Genomic DNA, 16,580 nt, shown 5'->3' with positions numbered 1-16,580 from the left:
TTTACAATGGTGTTTGTTCTTCACTGGTTGCCCTTTTCTTGTGGCAACAGGTCACAAATCTTGCTGCTGTGATGGCACACTGTGGAATTTCACCCAGTAGATATGGGAGTTTATCAAGATTGGATTTGTTTTCAAATTCTTTGTGGATCTGTGTAATCTGAGGGAAATATGTCTCTCTAATATGGTCATACATTGGGCAGGAGGTTAGGAAGTGCAGCTCAGTTTCCACCTCATTTTGTGGGCAGTGAGCACATAGCCTGTCTTCTCTTGAGAGCCATGTCTGCCTACGGCGGCCTTTCTCAATAGCAAGGCTATGCTCACTGAGTCTGTACATAGTCAAAGCTTTCCTTAAGTTTGGGTCAGTCACAGTGGTCAGGTATTCTGCCACTGTGTACTCTCTGTTTAGGGCCAAATAGCATTCTAGTTTGCTCTGTTTTTTTGTTAATTCTTTCCAATGTGTCAAGTAATTATCTTTTTGTTTTCTCATGATTTGGTTGGGTCTAATTGTGCTGTTGTCTCAATTAAATTCAATTCAAGGGGCTTTATTGGCATGGGAAACATGTGTTAACATTGCCAAAGCAAGTGAGGTAGATAATATACAAAAGTCAAATAAACAATAAAAATGAACAGTAAACATTACACATACAGACGTTTCAAAACAATAAAGACATTACAAATGTCATATTATATATATGCAGTGTTGTAACAATGTACAAATGGTTAAAGCACACAAGTTAAAATAAATAAACATAACCGTAACCCCTCTCTTTCTCTCTTAACCCCTCTCCCTCTCTCTCTTAACCTCTCTCCCTCTTAACCTCTCTCTCTCTTAAACTCTCTCTCTTAACCTCCCTCTCTCTCTCTCTCTTAACCTCCCTCTCTCTCTCCCTCTCTCTCTCTTAACCTCTCTGTCACTCTCTCTCTTAACCTCTCTCTCTCTCTCTCTCTCTCTCTCTCTCTCTCTCTCTCTCTCTCTCTCTCTCTCTCTCTCTCTCTCTCTCTCTCTCTCTCTCTCTCTCTCTCTCTCTCTCTCAACATCTCTCTCTCTTAACCTCTCTCTCTTAACCTATCTCTCTCTCTCTCTCTTCACCTCTCTGTCACTCTCTTAACCTCTCTGTCACTCTCTCTCTATTAACCTCCCTCTCTCTCTCTTCACCTCTCTCTCTCTCTCTTAACCTTTCTCTCTCTCTCTCTCTCTCTATTAATCTCTCTCTCTCTCTTAACCTCTCTGTCATTCTCTTAACCTCTCTCTCTCTCTATTAACCTCCCTCTCTCTCTCTTCACCTCTCTCACACTCTCTTAACCTCTCTGTCACTCTCTCTCTCTACGACACATGGCCTATGTACTCCTCTAACATGTGAACTAAAGAAAGCCTTTCAGTCTCCATGAGAGACCATCTGATTCTCTTCTACACTGTTTATAGCATTCTGTTCTCATACAGACCACCAGTCACAGACTTGGGTTCAAATAGTATTCTAAATCTATTAGTGTTTGCTTTAGCCTGCCTGGAGTGCCAGATGGGCGGAGTTTACAGTTTTGCCACAATTCTGTTGGTTCCATTGCACCAGACAAGCTCAAACAAGCCCAGATAAAGTATTTGAAATGATTTCAAATATTATTTGAACCCAGGTCAACACCAGTCCCATGCCGCTAGCCTATGTACATTTTGATCAACATGCATTTAAGTATATTTATATTATTTGTCCTGTTTTTTGTGTAGACCTGGGTTCAAATAGTATTTTGAAATATTTCATACTTTAGTCGCACTTGATTGAGATTTTCTGGTGCAATGTAACCGATGGAATAGTCCGTAAAAGTGCAAACCCCAAACCGTCCTGAATCCAACACTCTTTAACCCAGGTCTGTTTATAGCATCAACAGAGTGGAGGCTCTATCGTATCGCCTCGTCAGATATCACAGACAGACAGACAGACAGACAGACAGACAGACAGACAGACAGACAGACAGACAGACAGACAGACAGACAGACAGACAGACAGACAGACAGACAAAGGCTTATCATTGTTTGACCTCGGTCATGATCGCTGTTCCTGCAGCTTGTGACTCATTGGCACACGCTCACATCCTGACTCATATGTTTGTGTATATCTAACCAGATAAGGGAATCTGTTTTCATTTCTACCAAAGTGGGGCTTTTGGGTCAACTTAACGAGCTATTCTGCATGTTTACTGCTGTTATATAAACAACTCATGTTTTTAAACTGGATCTCTTTTAGTAAAGGGATTGTACCTATGTAAATAATTGATTACATTAAATCATTAGGTATGTTGGATGGGTTAAACAGGAGGCATGACAAATCATCATGATCCATCTTATAGGCACAATTATATTACAGTACTGCCATCTGGTATCAAATAAATCCTCTCTAATTTACCATCTCCATAAAGTAGGGCCTGGAGTTTTTCCCCACCAAGTATTTCCTGACTAGAGATTTTCCTGGTCAGGTCACGTTATCATGAAAAAACGACCTGCCTGGTCCCACTTAAGCTATGTGTCAACATTCCAGGACCCATAATAATTTATACTGATCTAGAATCAGGTCTCTCCCTGTCTATATAATCGTATTCATTATGATCTAAAAGACATTATTATGATCCTGGATCAGCTTTCCTACTCTGAGACCCTGACACATACGGCACCATTTAACCTTTCGTCTTCCCCGTAGGACCGGAGCCATCCATGTGGGAGATCGTATCCTAGCTATCAACAGCGTCAGTCTGAAGGGCAAGCCGCTCAGCGAGGCCATTCACCTACTACAGATGGCCGGGGAGACAGTCACACTCAAGATCAAAAAACAGGTTGACGGTAAGTGTTCAGAAAATCAATCAAGTTAATTAATAAAGGCGTTTTTTTTATAACAGCAGCTGTCACAGAGTGCTTTTACAGTAACCCAGCCTAGACCTCAAAGAGCAAGCAGGAAGACTCCTCATCATTGCTGACGAAACAGATATTACAGTAGAGGTGGCAAGAAAGGTAATGGCGGCAGGTAGCGTAGTGGTTGGAGTGTTGGGCCAGTGAACCGAAAGATTGCTGGTTTGAATTATGTGAGCAAGGCACTTAAATCTAATTTACTCCGGGGGGCTGTACTACTATGGCTGACCCTGTAAAACAACACATTACACTGCACCTATCATACTACTATGGTTGACCCTGTAAAACAACACATTACACTGCACCTATCATACTACTATGACTGACCCTGTAAAACAACACCTATCATACTACTATGGCTGACCCTGTAAAACAACACATTACACTGTACCTATCATACTACTATGGCTGACCCTGTAAAACAACACATTACACTGCACCTATCATACTACTATGACTGACCCTGTAAAACAACACCTATCATACTACTATGACTGACCCTGTAAAACAACACCTATCATACTACTCTGGTTGACCCTGTAAAACAACACATTACACTGTACCTATCATACTACTATGGCTGACCCTGTAAAACAACACATTACACTGCACCTATCATACTACTATGACTGACCCTGTAAAACAACACCTATCATACTACTATGACTGACCCTGTAAAACAACACCTATCATACTACTAAGACTGACCCTGTAAAACAACACATTACACTGCACCTATCATACTACTATGACTGACCCTGTAAAACAACACCTATCATACTACTATGACTGACCCTGTAAAACAACACATTGCACTGTACCTATCATACTACTATGGTTGACCCTGTAAAACAACACATTACACTGCACCTATCATACTACTATGGTTGACCCTGTAAAACAACACCTATCATACTACTATGACTGACCCTGTAAAACAACACCTATCATACTACTATGGTTGACCCTGTAAAACAACACATTTCACTGCACCTATCATACTACTATGGTTGACCCTGTAAAACAACACATTACACAACACCTATCATACTACTATGGTTGACCCTGTAAAACAACACATTTCACTGCACCTATGCGGGGTATGTGACAATAAAATCTAAATATATATATATATATATATTTCTTGATTTCCCAACATGTTTGGGCCTGTTTGGGCCCTCTGGTGTCAGCCTGCACCTAATGAAAAGAGGATCATCTCCCAGAAGCTTGGCTGGGGCATAAAACCCCTAAAGTCAGACAATAAAAGGTGTGATTGGTCCGCACTCAAAAAGATGTTGCATAAAGCGGGATTGTTTTACAAATATTTTCTCTCCATCAGGGATAGTGTACACAAATGTTTAGGCTTTTCAGCCTAATAGCCGCTAGCCAAATACCAGTACCCACCATCTTAAATGTACCTTGCCAGGACTGTACGTCCTCTACATTTGCATAGTAGGAGACGTACACCCTCAAGGGGTAACCAGTTTGAGGACGGACATCTGAGACGTAACAAGCCATTTGTAGTTTGACATTTAAACAAACTGACAAAGACATAAATCCAGGCAGGGTTGGTGAATTTGATATAACTGGTTAGCTGAGTGATGCTGTAGCTGGCTGGCTAGCTGAGTAATGCTGTAGCCGGCTAGCTAGCTGAGTGATGCTGTATCTGGCTGACTAGCTGAGTGATGCTGTAGCCAGCTAGCTGAGTGATGCTGTAGTTGGCTGGCTAGCTGAGTAATGCTGTAGCCGGCTAGCTAGCTGAGTGATGCTGTAGCTGGCTGGCTAGCTGAGTAATGCTGTAGCCGGCTAGCTAGCTGAGTGATGCTGTATCTGGCTGACTAGCTGAGTGATGCTGTAGCCGGCTAGCTACCTGAGTGATGCTGTATCTGGCTGACTAGCTGAGTGATGCTGTAGCCAGCTAGCTGAGTGATGCTGTAGTTGGCTAGCTGAATGATGATGTAGCCTGCTAGCTGAGTGATGCTGTAGCCGGCTGGCTAGCTGAGTGATGCTGTAGCTGGCTGTCTGAGTGATGCTGTAGCTGGCTAGCTAAGTGATGCTGTAGCTGGCTAGCTAAATGCTGCTGTAGCTGGCTAGCTGAGTGCTGCTGTAGCTGGTTAGCTGAGTGATGCTGTAGCTGGTTAGCTGAGTGATGCTGTAGCTGGATAGCTGAGTGCTGCTGTAGCTGGTTAGCTGAGTGCTGCTGTAGCTGGCTAGCTAAGTGATGCTGTAGCTGGCTAGCTGAGTGCTGCTGTAGCTGGCTAGCTAAGTGCTGCTGTAGCTGGCTAGCTAAGTGATGCTGTAGCCGGCTAGCTGAGTGCTGCTGTAGCTGGCTGGCTAGCTGAGGGATGCTGTAGCTGGCTAGCTAAGTAATGCTGTAGCTGGTTAGCTGAGTGCTGCTGTAGCTGGTTAGCTGAGTGCTGCTGTAGCTGGTTAGCTAAGTAATGCTGTAGCTGGTTAGCTGAGTGCTGCTGTAGCTGGCTTGCTAGCTAAGTAATGCTGTAGCTGGCTAGCTAAGTAATGCTGTAGCTGGTTAGCTGAGTGCTGCTGTAGCTGGCTGGCTAGCTAAGTAATGCTGTAGCTGGCTAGCTAAGTAATGCTGTAGCTGGTTAGCTGAGTGCTGCTGGCACCAACTGCGGCTCTGGCTTCTACAGAACAATGTGGCCTCTGCCTCCTCTGTCAAGGCTCCAACACTGTCCAACAGATACACACTGTTAGTTGTCTTAGTGAATCCCCTAACAGCTCATCTTTCTAATTCATGTGCTATGAGGTCTGTGTGGTTCTGAGGTTTTACTCCCCAGAAAACCACACAATAATCATTATGTACAATGAAGGAAAACAACTGAACTTTTTTCAGCCTTGGTCACTTTGATCATTTCTCTGTGATTAAATAAAGTTATCCGCTCTGAAATTAGTATGATGTATGATCACATTAAAATGTTTCCACTGACAAACAGTTAAGGCTGTAATGCAGTCGTCTGGTGGTAAATCAAATGTTGTTTATGACACGCTGATTGTCATTACATTAGAAGGAACCACAGTCAGAGATGGAAACTTTCTTTGTTATAGAAGTAAACTGTGTAGCTGAATAGCGTGCAGTGGTTGTTGTTGTGATTGTGCAACGGGTGTTGTTGTGGCATTGGCTCTGACAAATAAACAAATAGACGACGGCATACATTTTCCAGACCTAGCAAGGTCAAATACAGGTCCCAGATACTTTCCAATACACGAGCTGCGCTGGATTTAGTACAGTGAAACCAATGGAATAATCCGAAACGTGCCAAAAGAACGCCAAGCTAAATCAAGAGCATCCCCAGTACTTTCACGTATTTCAGATTCATAATGTACTATCTATTTGAAAGTATTTGACATATGACCAAGGTCAGCTATTTTTCTCCCACCCTTGGACAGACGTATGACAACATTGTTTATTTTAGATTGAACTGTCCCAATCAGTACCCTATTCCCTATATAGTGCATTACTGTTGACCAGAACAGTAGGTTACCAGGTTATAAAGGGAGGGTATATTACAGGTTTTTGTTCAATTGCTAACAAGCGTCGGTCAATACTGAAGCCACTTTTTCAAAACTGTTCACACAGTCTGCATTACCGACATGCATCTTGGCCAAATAGTTCATCTCGCCTCCAAAACTCCCTCAAACCATCAAAACACTTCATACATGTCTCAAAATAAGCTTGTTGGACCAAAACACTGGCAACAATTCTCACTCAGAAAGCATAACATTGTCTCTCATAACACACTGACCTACAAAACACTAACAACAGGAAGCATTACATAAAGTTTGAACTTTTCTCTTTGAAGTTTGAATGATTTTTCACATAAATCAGTATTTCATTATATAATAAGATTAACACCTTTGCTCTTTATTGACTGTTCTATAAATCAAATCAAAGTTGATTTGTCACGTGCGCCGAATACAACAGGTGTAGGTAGACCTTACAGTCAAATGCTTACTTACAGGCTCTAACCAATAGTGCAAAAAAGGTGTTAGGGGAACAATAGGTAGGTAAAGAAATAAAACAACAGTAAAAAGACAGGCTATATACAGTAGCGAGGCTATAAAAGTAGCGAGGCTACATACAGACACCGGTTAGTCAGGCTGATTGAGGTAGCATGTACATGTAGATATGGTTAAAGTGACTATGCATATATGATGAACAGAGAGTAGCAGTAGCGTAAAAGAGAGGTTGGCGGGTGGTGGGTGGCGGGACACAATGCAGATAGCCCGGTTAGCCAATGTGCGGTAGCACTGGTTGGTCGGCCCAATTGAGGTAGTATGTACATGAATGTATGGTTAAAGTGACTATGCATATATGATAAACAGAGAGTAGCAGCAGCGTAAAAAGAGGGATTTGGGGGGGGCACACAATGCAGATAGCCCGGTTAGCCATTTGATTATCTGTTCAGGAGTCTTATGACTTGGGGGTAAAAACTGTATATCTTTGAATATTGTAATTTACTTGTGAAAAATAAAAAGTTCAAACCAAAAACATATTCCTGAAATTCCAGGCAATAATAATTATTTTTGAAAAACATCAACATGTATAATATAATCACTCATACTGTACAGTACTGTGAGGGTTCTAGTTCTCATCAACATGTATAATCACTCATACTGTACTGTACTGTGAGTGTTCTAGTTATCATCAACATGTATAATCACTCATACTGTACAGTACTGTGAGGGATCTAGTTCTCATCAACATGTATAATCACTCATACTGTACTGTACTGTGAGTGTTCTAGTTCTCATCAACATGTATAATCACTCATACTGTACTGTACTGTGAGTGTTCTAGTTCTCATCAACATGTATAATCACTCATACTGTACTGTACTGTGAGTGTTCTAGTTATCATCAACATGTATAATCACTCATACTGTACAGTACTGTGAGGACTCTAGTTATCATCAACATGTATAGTATAATCACTCATACTGTACAGTACTGTGAGGACTCTAGTTATCATCAACATGTATAATCACTCATACTGTACAGTACTGTGAGGACTCTAGTTATCATCAACATGTATAGTATAATCACTCATACTGTACAGTACTGTGAGGACTCTAGTTATCATCAACATGTATAATCACTCATACTGTACAGTACTGTGAGGACTCTAGTTATCATCAACATGTATAGTATAACACTCATACTGTACTGTACTGTGAGGGTTCTAGTTATCATCAACATGTATAGTATAATCACTCATACTGTACTGTACTGTGAGGGTTCTAGTTCTCATCAACATGTATAATCACTCATACTGTACAGTACTGTGAGGGTTCTAGTTATCATCAACATGTATAATATAACACTCATACTGTACTGTACTGTGAGTGTTCTAGTTATCATCAACATGTATAGTATAACACTCATACTGTACAGTACTGTGAGGGTTCTAGTTATCATCAACATGTATAGTATAACACTCATACTGTACAGTACTGTGAGGACTCTAGTTATCATCAACATGTATAGTATAATCACTCATACTGTACAGTACTGTGAGGACTCTAGTTATCATCAACATGTATAGTATAATCACTCATACTGTACTGTACTGTGAGGGTTCTAGTTATCATCAACATGTATAGTATAACACTCATACTGTACAGTACTGTGAGGGTTCTAGTTATCATCAACATGTATAGTATAACACTCATACTGTACAGTACTGTGAGGGTTCTAGTTCTCCCCCTCCTGCATTTGGCCATAAGTTCTCATCAACATCACATCTTATGTCTTCTCTGGCGATACATCTTGGAAAGTATCTTCTGTAATGTCTAATCCAACCCTGGAAGTCTTCAGGAGAAGTGTCTCCACACCCTGGCAGTCTTCAGGAGAAGTGTCTCCACACCCTGGCAGTCTTCAGGAGAAGTGTCTCCACACCCTGGCAGTCTTCAGGAGAAGTGTCTCCACACCCTGGCAGTCTTCAGGAGAAGTGTCTCCACACCCTGGCAGTCTTCAGGAGAAGTGTCTCCACACCCTGGCAGTCTTCAGGAGAAGTGTCTCCACACCCTGGCAGTCGTCAGGAGAAGTGTCTCCACACCCTGGCAGTCTTCAGGAGAAGTGTCTCCACACCCTGGCAGTCTTCAGGAGAAGTGTCTCCACACCCTGGAGGTCTTCAGGAGAAGTGTCTCCACACCCTGGCAGTCTTCAGGAGAAGTGTCTCCACACCCTGGCAGTCGTCAGGAGAAGTGTCTCCACACCCTGGCAGTCTTCAGGAGAAGTGTCTCCACACCCTGGCAGTCTTCAGGAGAAGTGTCTCCACACCCTGGCAGTCTTCAGGAGAAGTGTCTCCACACCCTGGCAGTCTTCAGGAGAAGTGTCTCCACACCCTGGCAGTCTTCAGGAGAAGTGTCTCCACACCCTGGCAGTCTTCAGGAGAAGTGTCTCCACACCCTGGCAGTCGTCAGGAGAAGTGTCTCCACACCCTGGCAGTCTTCAGGAGAAGTGTCTCCACACCCTGGCAGTCTTCAGGAGAAGTGTCTCCACACCCTGGCAGTCTTCAGGAGAAGTGTCTCCACACCCTGGCAGTCTTCAGGAGAAGTGTCTCCACACCCTGGCAGTCTTCAGGAAAAGTGTCTCCACACCCTGGCAGTCTTCAGGAGAAGTGTCTCCACTCCCTGGCAGTCTTCAGGAGAAGTGTCTCCACTCCCTGGCAGTCTTCAGGAGAAGTGTCTCCACTCCCTGGCAGTCTTCAGGAGAAGTGTCTCCACACCCTGGCAGTCTTCAGGAGAAGTGTCTCCACTCCCTGGCAGTCTTCAGGAGAAGTGTCTCCACACCCTGGCAGTCTTCAGGAGAAGTGTCTCCACACCCTGGCAGTCTTCAGGAGAAGTGTCTCCACTCCCTGGCAGTCTTCAGGAGAAGTGTCTCCACACCCTGGCAGTCTTCAGGAGAAGTGTCTCCACACCCTGGCAGTCTTCAGGAGAAGTGTCTCCACACCCTGGCAGTCTTCAGGAGAAGTGTCTTCACACCCTGGCAGTCTTCAGGAGAAGTGTCTCCACACCCTGGCAGTCTTCAGGAGAAGTGTCTCCACACCCTGGCATGTCTTCAGGAGAAGTGTCTCCACACCCTGGCATGTCTTCAGGAGAAGTGTCTCCACACCCTGGCAGTCTTCAGGAGAAGTGTCTCCACACCCTGGCAGTCTTCAGGAGAAGTGTCTCCACACCCTGGAGGTCTTCAGGAGAAGTGTCTCCACACCCTGGCGGTCTTCAGGAGAAGTGTCTCCACACCCTGGCAGTCTTCAGGAGAAGTGTCTCCACTCCCTGGCAGTCTTCAGGAGAAGTGTCTCCACACCCTGGCAGTTTTCAGGAGAAGTGTCTCCACACCCTGGCAGTCTTCAGGAGAAGTGTCTCCACACCCTGGCAGTCTTCAGGAGAAGTGTCTCCACACCCTGGCAGTCTTCAGGAGAAGTGTCTCCACACCCTGGCAGTCTTCAGGAGAAGTGTCTTCACACCCTGGCAGTCTTCAGGAGAAGTGTCTCCACACCCTGGCAGTCTTCAGGAGAAGTGTCTCCACACCCCGCATTCATGACATCCAGTAAGGACATCTGGTCATGTGGATGGTGGTCATAAACCTTCCACCTCCACGCAGAGAAACTCCTCTACGGGGTTTAGGAAGGGGGAGTATGGAGGCAGGAATAGTACTGACATCCTGGGATGTGTAGCAAACCAGTCTGTGACTGCAGCAGAGTGGTGGAATGCCACATTATCCCACACAACAATGAAGGTAGGGGTGTTTCTTGCCCCTCTCTCCTCCGCTGGCACAAGTCGATTATGCAGGTCATCCAGAAAATAAATGAGCCTCTCTTTATTGTAGGGGCCAATGAGTGGTTTGTGTAACAGCAAGCCATCATTGGCCAGTGCTGCACACATTGTGATGTCAGCTCCTCTCTGGCCTGGGACATCCACGGTTGCTCTCTGTCCAATCACATTTCTTCCCCCGCGGTGTGTTTTTGCCAGGTTTAATCAAGCTTCATCCACAAAGATGAATGTATGTGCAGTTTGCCTGGCTTCCATCTCCATTACTTTGTAAAATACAGTAAATCCACAGTTTTACAGTACTTTACATTATGTATAGCTGTGTATGTACACTGTTTGGTTATTGAACAGACATCTTACCTGGACATATTGATACCAGAGTTCTTTCACACGTCACCGTTTCTCTCAAAGGGCACAACTGCTTCATCTTTATCTTATGTTTCTCTGGGACTCTGGCCATTGTCGTCGTGCTGACCGTATTCACATTCCCAGAAGTGATATTGTCTGCCAGCACTCTTTCCTGAATTTCCCGCAGTTTTATTACATTGTTGCCAATTACTATGTCAACAATGGCAATGTCCCGCGCATCTGATAATATTCTGCCTCTCCCTCCTGAGGGAGGCAACCTTTGGATCCTACTGAAAAACACAAAACAATCAATATATTTCAAAATGTCAGTACATGTAAAAATGTGACCATACTGTTATTGTACTGTAATATGTATTTCAAATATCATTGACGGATGCACATCTCACCTGTTGTTTTGCCGGAAAATGTGTACAGTTGATGCAACTGTTGAACGCTGGTTGGTTGCACCCTTAAACCGGCCTCTCTCAAAGAGAGACCATGGTTTACAACATGGTTTACAACATGGTCAATAATTGTGGCCCTTATCTCTTCCTCTCCTTTGTCCTTCACACATTCTCCCTCTCCCTGCCACTCTTCTCTCCCCACCAACCTGTCTTCCTTGATCCATGTTTCCAAACTAAATCATTCCGAAGCCGTCCTCTTTTGTCTGTTTGGTAACGAGACTAAAAACAGGACACTTGGGTAGGCTTTCAGCTGAAATTGCAATTACCTTTTGTTTGGAATGATTAAATATTCTGCTGAGATTTTCTATATGTTTCAGTCTGGTTACTGCAGAAATAAACAACGTTTCCCATCATTCTGTTTTGAATGTGTTTTTTACCGTTTTGGAAACAGTGTGTTAGCATTTGAAAACATCTGCTGCAAATATATAGTTTTGCAGGTGGTAGAGTATGAAGGACAAAAGAGTTGATGGATTTCGGAGAATGTGGTCATTGAATGCATGTTGTGTGAAAGCAATGAAAAATGATTCACAGTTTGGTCCACATACACTTCTGTTTTGCTGATTGTGTGAGGCGTTTTGACAATGTGACTTCAGTTTTGACCAATGCATGTCAGCAATTGAAAAAAAATGAAAAAGAGTTTACCAGTAAACTACCAGAGTTTTGTTAGCTTTCAAGGTTTCATTTTATAAAATGACTCCTAGTGGCCTTGGATTAGCTTACACAACGTGCCATTGGAACACAGGAGTGATGGTTGCTGATAATGGGCCTCTGTACGCCTATGTAGATATTCCATTAAAAAATCAGCCGTTTCCAGCTACAATAGTAATTTACAACCTTAACAATGTCTACACTGTATTTCTGATCAATTTGATGTTATTTTAATGGACAAAATATGTGCTTTTCTTTCAAAAACAAGGACATTTCTAATTGACCCCAAACTTTTGAACGGTAGTGTACATAAATACACACTAGTGATCTAAAAAGTGATTTATTTTTGGGGTTAAAAGTTCAGATATCTTTGCACATCCCAGTTACAAATTGAAGAAATGGCCACAGCTACACTACAGGGTAAGTCTATACGCTGTAGGCAGAAAGTTCAGCTGGTGTCTTTTTGGTACAGCTGCTTGGCTGTGGTTTGGTTTTGTGGTCAGAGCCAAGCAAAAGGGATGGGTCCCCTCCTTCAGTAGACAAGTGAACTCTCGTCTTGTGGCCTCGTCTCTTTTTGCCTCCAGCCTAGGGAATGTGGGATGGGTCCCCTCCTTCAGTAGACAAGTGAACTCTCGTCTTGTGGCCTCGTCTCTTTTTGCCTCCAGCCTAGGGAATGTGGGATGGGTCCCCTCCTTCAGTAGACAAGTGAACTCTCTTCTTGTGGCCTCGTCTCTTTTTGCCTCCAGCCTAGGGAATGTGGGATGGGTCCCCTCCTTCAGTAGACAAGTGAACTCTCGTCTTGTGGCCTCGTCTCTTTTTGCCTCCAGCCTAGGGAATGTGGGATGGGTCCCCTCCTTCAGTAGACAAGTGAACTCTCTTCTTGTGGCCTCGTCTCTTTTTGCCTCCAGCCTAGGGAATGTGGGATGGGTCCCCTCCTTCAGTAGACAAGTGAACTCTCTTCTTGTGGCCTCGTCTCTTTTTGCCTCCAGCCTAGGGAATGTGGGATGGGTCCCCTCCTTCAGTAGACAAGTGAACTCTCGTCTTGTGGCCTCGTCTCTTTTTGCCTCCAGCCTAGGGAATGTGGGATGGGTCCCCTCCTTCAGTAGACAAGTGAACTCTCTTCTTGTGGCCTCGTCTCTTTTTGCCTCCAGCCTAGGGAATGTGGGATGGGTCCCCTCCTTCAGTAGACAAGTGAACTCTCGTCTTGTGGCCTCGTCTCTTTTTGCCTCCAGCCTAGGGAATGTGGGATGGGTCCCCTCCTTCAGTAGACAAGTGAACTCTCGTCTTGTGGCCTCGTCTCTTTTTGCCTCCAGCCTAGGGAATGTGTCATTCAGGGTATTCAGATGATACGTCCGCATCTTCTCTGAAGGCCTTCCATGTCTTTCATCAGGAGCTTTGGGAGACCTGCCCAAACAGGTGAAGCATATTCCTGGACAGGTAGAGCATATTCCAGGACAGGTAGAGCATATTCCTGGACAGGTAGAGCATATTCCAGGACAGGTAGAGCATATTCCTGGACAGGTAGAGCATATTCCTGGACAGGTAGAGCATATTCCTGGACAGGTAGAGCATATTCCAGGACAGGTAGAGCATATTCCAGGACAGGTGGAGCATATTCCTGGACAGGTAGAGCATATTCCAGGACAGGTGGAGCATATTCCTGGACAGGTAGAGCATATTCCTGGACAGGTAGAGCATATTCCTGGACAGGTAGAGCATATTCCTGGACAGGTAGAGCATATTCCTGGACAGGTAGAGCATATTCCAGGACAGGTGAAGCATATTCCAGGACAGGTAGAGCATATTCCTGGACAGGTGAAGCATATTCCTGGACAGGTGAAGCATATTCCAGGACAGGTGAAGCATATTCCTGGACAGGTGAAGCATATTCCTGGACAGGTAGAGCATATTCCTGGACAGGTGAAGCATATTCCAGGACAGGTGAAGCATATTCCTGGACAGGTAGAGCATATTCCTGGACAGGTAGAGCATATTCCTGGACAGGTAGAGCATATTCCTGGACAGGTAGAGCATATTCCAGGACAGGTGAAGCATATTTCTGGACAGGTGAAGCATATTTCTGGACAGGTAAAGCATATTCCAGGACAGGTGGAGCATATTCCAGGACAGGTGAGCATATTCCAGGACAGGTGAGGCATATTCCAGGACAGCTGAAGCATATTCCAGGACAGGTAAAGCATATTCCAGGACAGGTAGAGCATATTCCTGGACAGGTGAAGCATATTCCAGGACAGGTGAAGCATATTTCTGGACAGGTGGAGCATATTCCAGGACAGGTGAGCATATTCCAGGACAGGTGAGGCATATTCCAGGACAGCTGAAGCATATTCCAGGACAGGTAAAGCATATTCCAGGACAGGTAGAGCATATTCCTGGACAGGTGAAGCATATTCCAGGACAGGTGAAGCATATTTCTGGACAGGTGGGGCATATTCCAGGACAGGTAAAGCATATTTCTGGACAGGTGGAGCATATTCCAGGACAGGTGAGCATATTCCAGGACAGGTGAGGCATATTCCAGGACAGCTGAAGCATATTCCAGGACAGGTAAAGCATATTCCAGGACAGGTAGAGCATATTCCTGGACAGGTGAAGCATATTCCAGGACAGGTGAAGCATATTCCTGGACAGGTGAAGCATATTTCAGGACAGGTGAGGCATATTCCAGGACAGGTGAAGCATATTCCAGGACAGGTGAGGCATATTCCAGGACAGGTGAAGCATATTCCTGGACAGGTGAAGCATATTCCTGGACAGGTGAGGCATATTCCAGGACAGGTGAAGCATATTCCAGGACAGGTTAAGCATATTCCAGGACAGGTGAGGCATATTCCTGGACAGGTGAGGCATATTCCAGGACAGGTTAAGCATATTCCAGGACAGGTGAGGCATATTCCTGGACAGGTGAGGCATATTCCAGGACAGGTTAAGCATATTCCAGGACAGGTGAAGCATATTCCTGGACAGGTGAGGCATATTCCAGGACAGGTTAAGCATATTCCAGGACAGGTAGAGCATATTCCTGGACAGGTGAAGCATATTCCTGGACAGGTGAAGCATATTCCTGGACAGGTGAAGCATATTCCAGGACAGGTGAAGCATATTCCTGGACAGGTGAGGCATATTCCAGGACAGGTAAAGCATATTCCAGGACAGGTGAAGCATATTCCTGGACAGGTGAGGCATATTCCAGGACAGGTTAAGCATATTCCAGGACAGGTAGAGCATATTCCTGGACAGGTGAAGCATATTCCTGGACAGGTGAAGCATATTCCTGGACAGGTGAGGCATATTCCAGGACAGGTTAAGCATATTCCAGGACAGGTAGAGCATATTCCTGGACAGGTGAAGCATATTCCTGGACAGGTAAAGCATATTCCTGGACAGGTGAAGCATATTCCAGGACAGGTGAAGCATATTCCAGGACAGGTGAAGCATATTCCTGGACAGGTGAGGCATATTCCAGGACAGGTTAAGCATATTCCAGGACAGGTAGAGCATATTCCTGGACAGGTGAAGCATATTCCAGGACAGGTGAAGCATATTCCAGGACAGGTGAAGCATATTCCTGGACAGGTGGGCATATTCCAGGACAGGTAAAGCATATTCCAGGACAGGTGAGGCATATTCCTGGACAGGTGAGGCATATTCCAGGACAGGTTAAGCATATTCCAGGACAGGTAAAGCATATTCCAGGACAGGTGAGGCATATTCCTGGACAGGTGAGGCATATTCCAGGACAGGTTAAGCATATTCCAGGACAGGTAAAGCATATTCCAGGACAGGTGAAGCATATTCCAGGACAGGTGAAGCATATTCCAGGACAGGTTAAGCATATTCCAGGACAGGTAAAGCATATTCCAGGACAGGTAAAGCATATTCCAGGACAGGTGAAGCATATTCCAGGACAGGTAGAGCATATTCCTGGACAGGTGAAGCATATTCCAGGACAGGTGAAGCATATTCCTGGACAGGTGAAGCATATTCCAGGACAGGTGAAGCATATTCCAGGACAGGTGAAGCATATTCCAGGACAGGTAGAGCATATTCCTGGACAGGTGAGGCATATTCCAGGACAGGTGAAGCATATTCCTGGACAGGTGAAGCATATTCCAGGACAGGTAGAGCATATTCCTGGACAGGTGAAGCATATTCCAGGACAGGTGCAGCATATTCCTGGACAGGTGAAGCATATTCCAGGACAGGTGAAGCATATTCCAGGACAGGTGGGCATATTCCTGGACAGGTGAGGCATATTCCAGGACAGGTGAAGCATATTCCAGGACAGGTAGAGCATATTCCTGGACAGGTGAAGCATATTCCAGGACAGGTAGAGCATATTCCTGGACAGGTGAAGCATATTCCAGGACAGGTAGAGCATATTCCTGGACAGGTGAAGCATATTCCTGGACAGGT

General features: G+C 44.6%; 1 protein-coding gene across 7 annotated transcripts in view; it reads left to right on the top strand.

The window, feature by feature from the left end:
- LOC139536351 (glutamate receptor-interacting protein 2-like) overlaps window positions 1–16,580 on the top strand; it is a 351,360-nt gene that overhangs the window by 297,113 nt on the left and 37,667 nt on the right. For all 7 annotated transcript variants that reach the window (XM_071336818.1, XM_071336817.1, XM_071336816.1 and 4 more), the window contains exon 18: window positions 2,688–2,827. In XM_071336818.1, the coding sequence (XP_071192919.1) occupies window positions 2,688–2,827 (140 nt within the window). The remainder of the gene's footprint in view (window positions 1–2,687; window positions 2,828–16,580) is intronic.

The sequence above is a fragment of the Salvelinus alpinus genome, chromosome 12 (genome assembly GCF_045679555.1).
Source record: "Salvelinus alpinus chromosome 12, SLU_Salpinus.1, whole genome shotgun sequence".
In the NCBI taxonomy this organism is placed as follows: Eukaryota; Metazoa; Chordata; class Actinopteri; order Salmoniformes; family Salmonidae; genus Salvelinus; species Salvelinus alpinus.
This window is presented reverse-complemented; position numbering and strand designations above follow the sequence as displayed.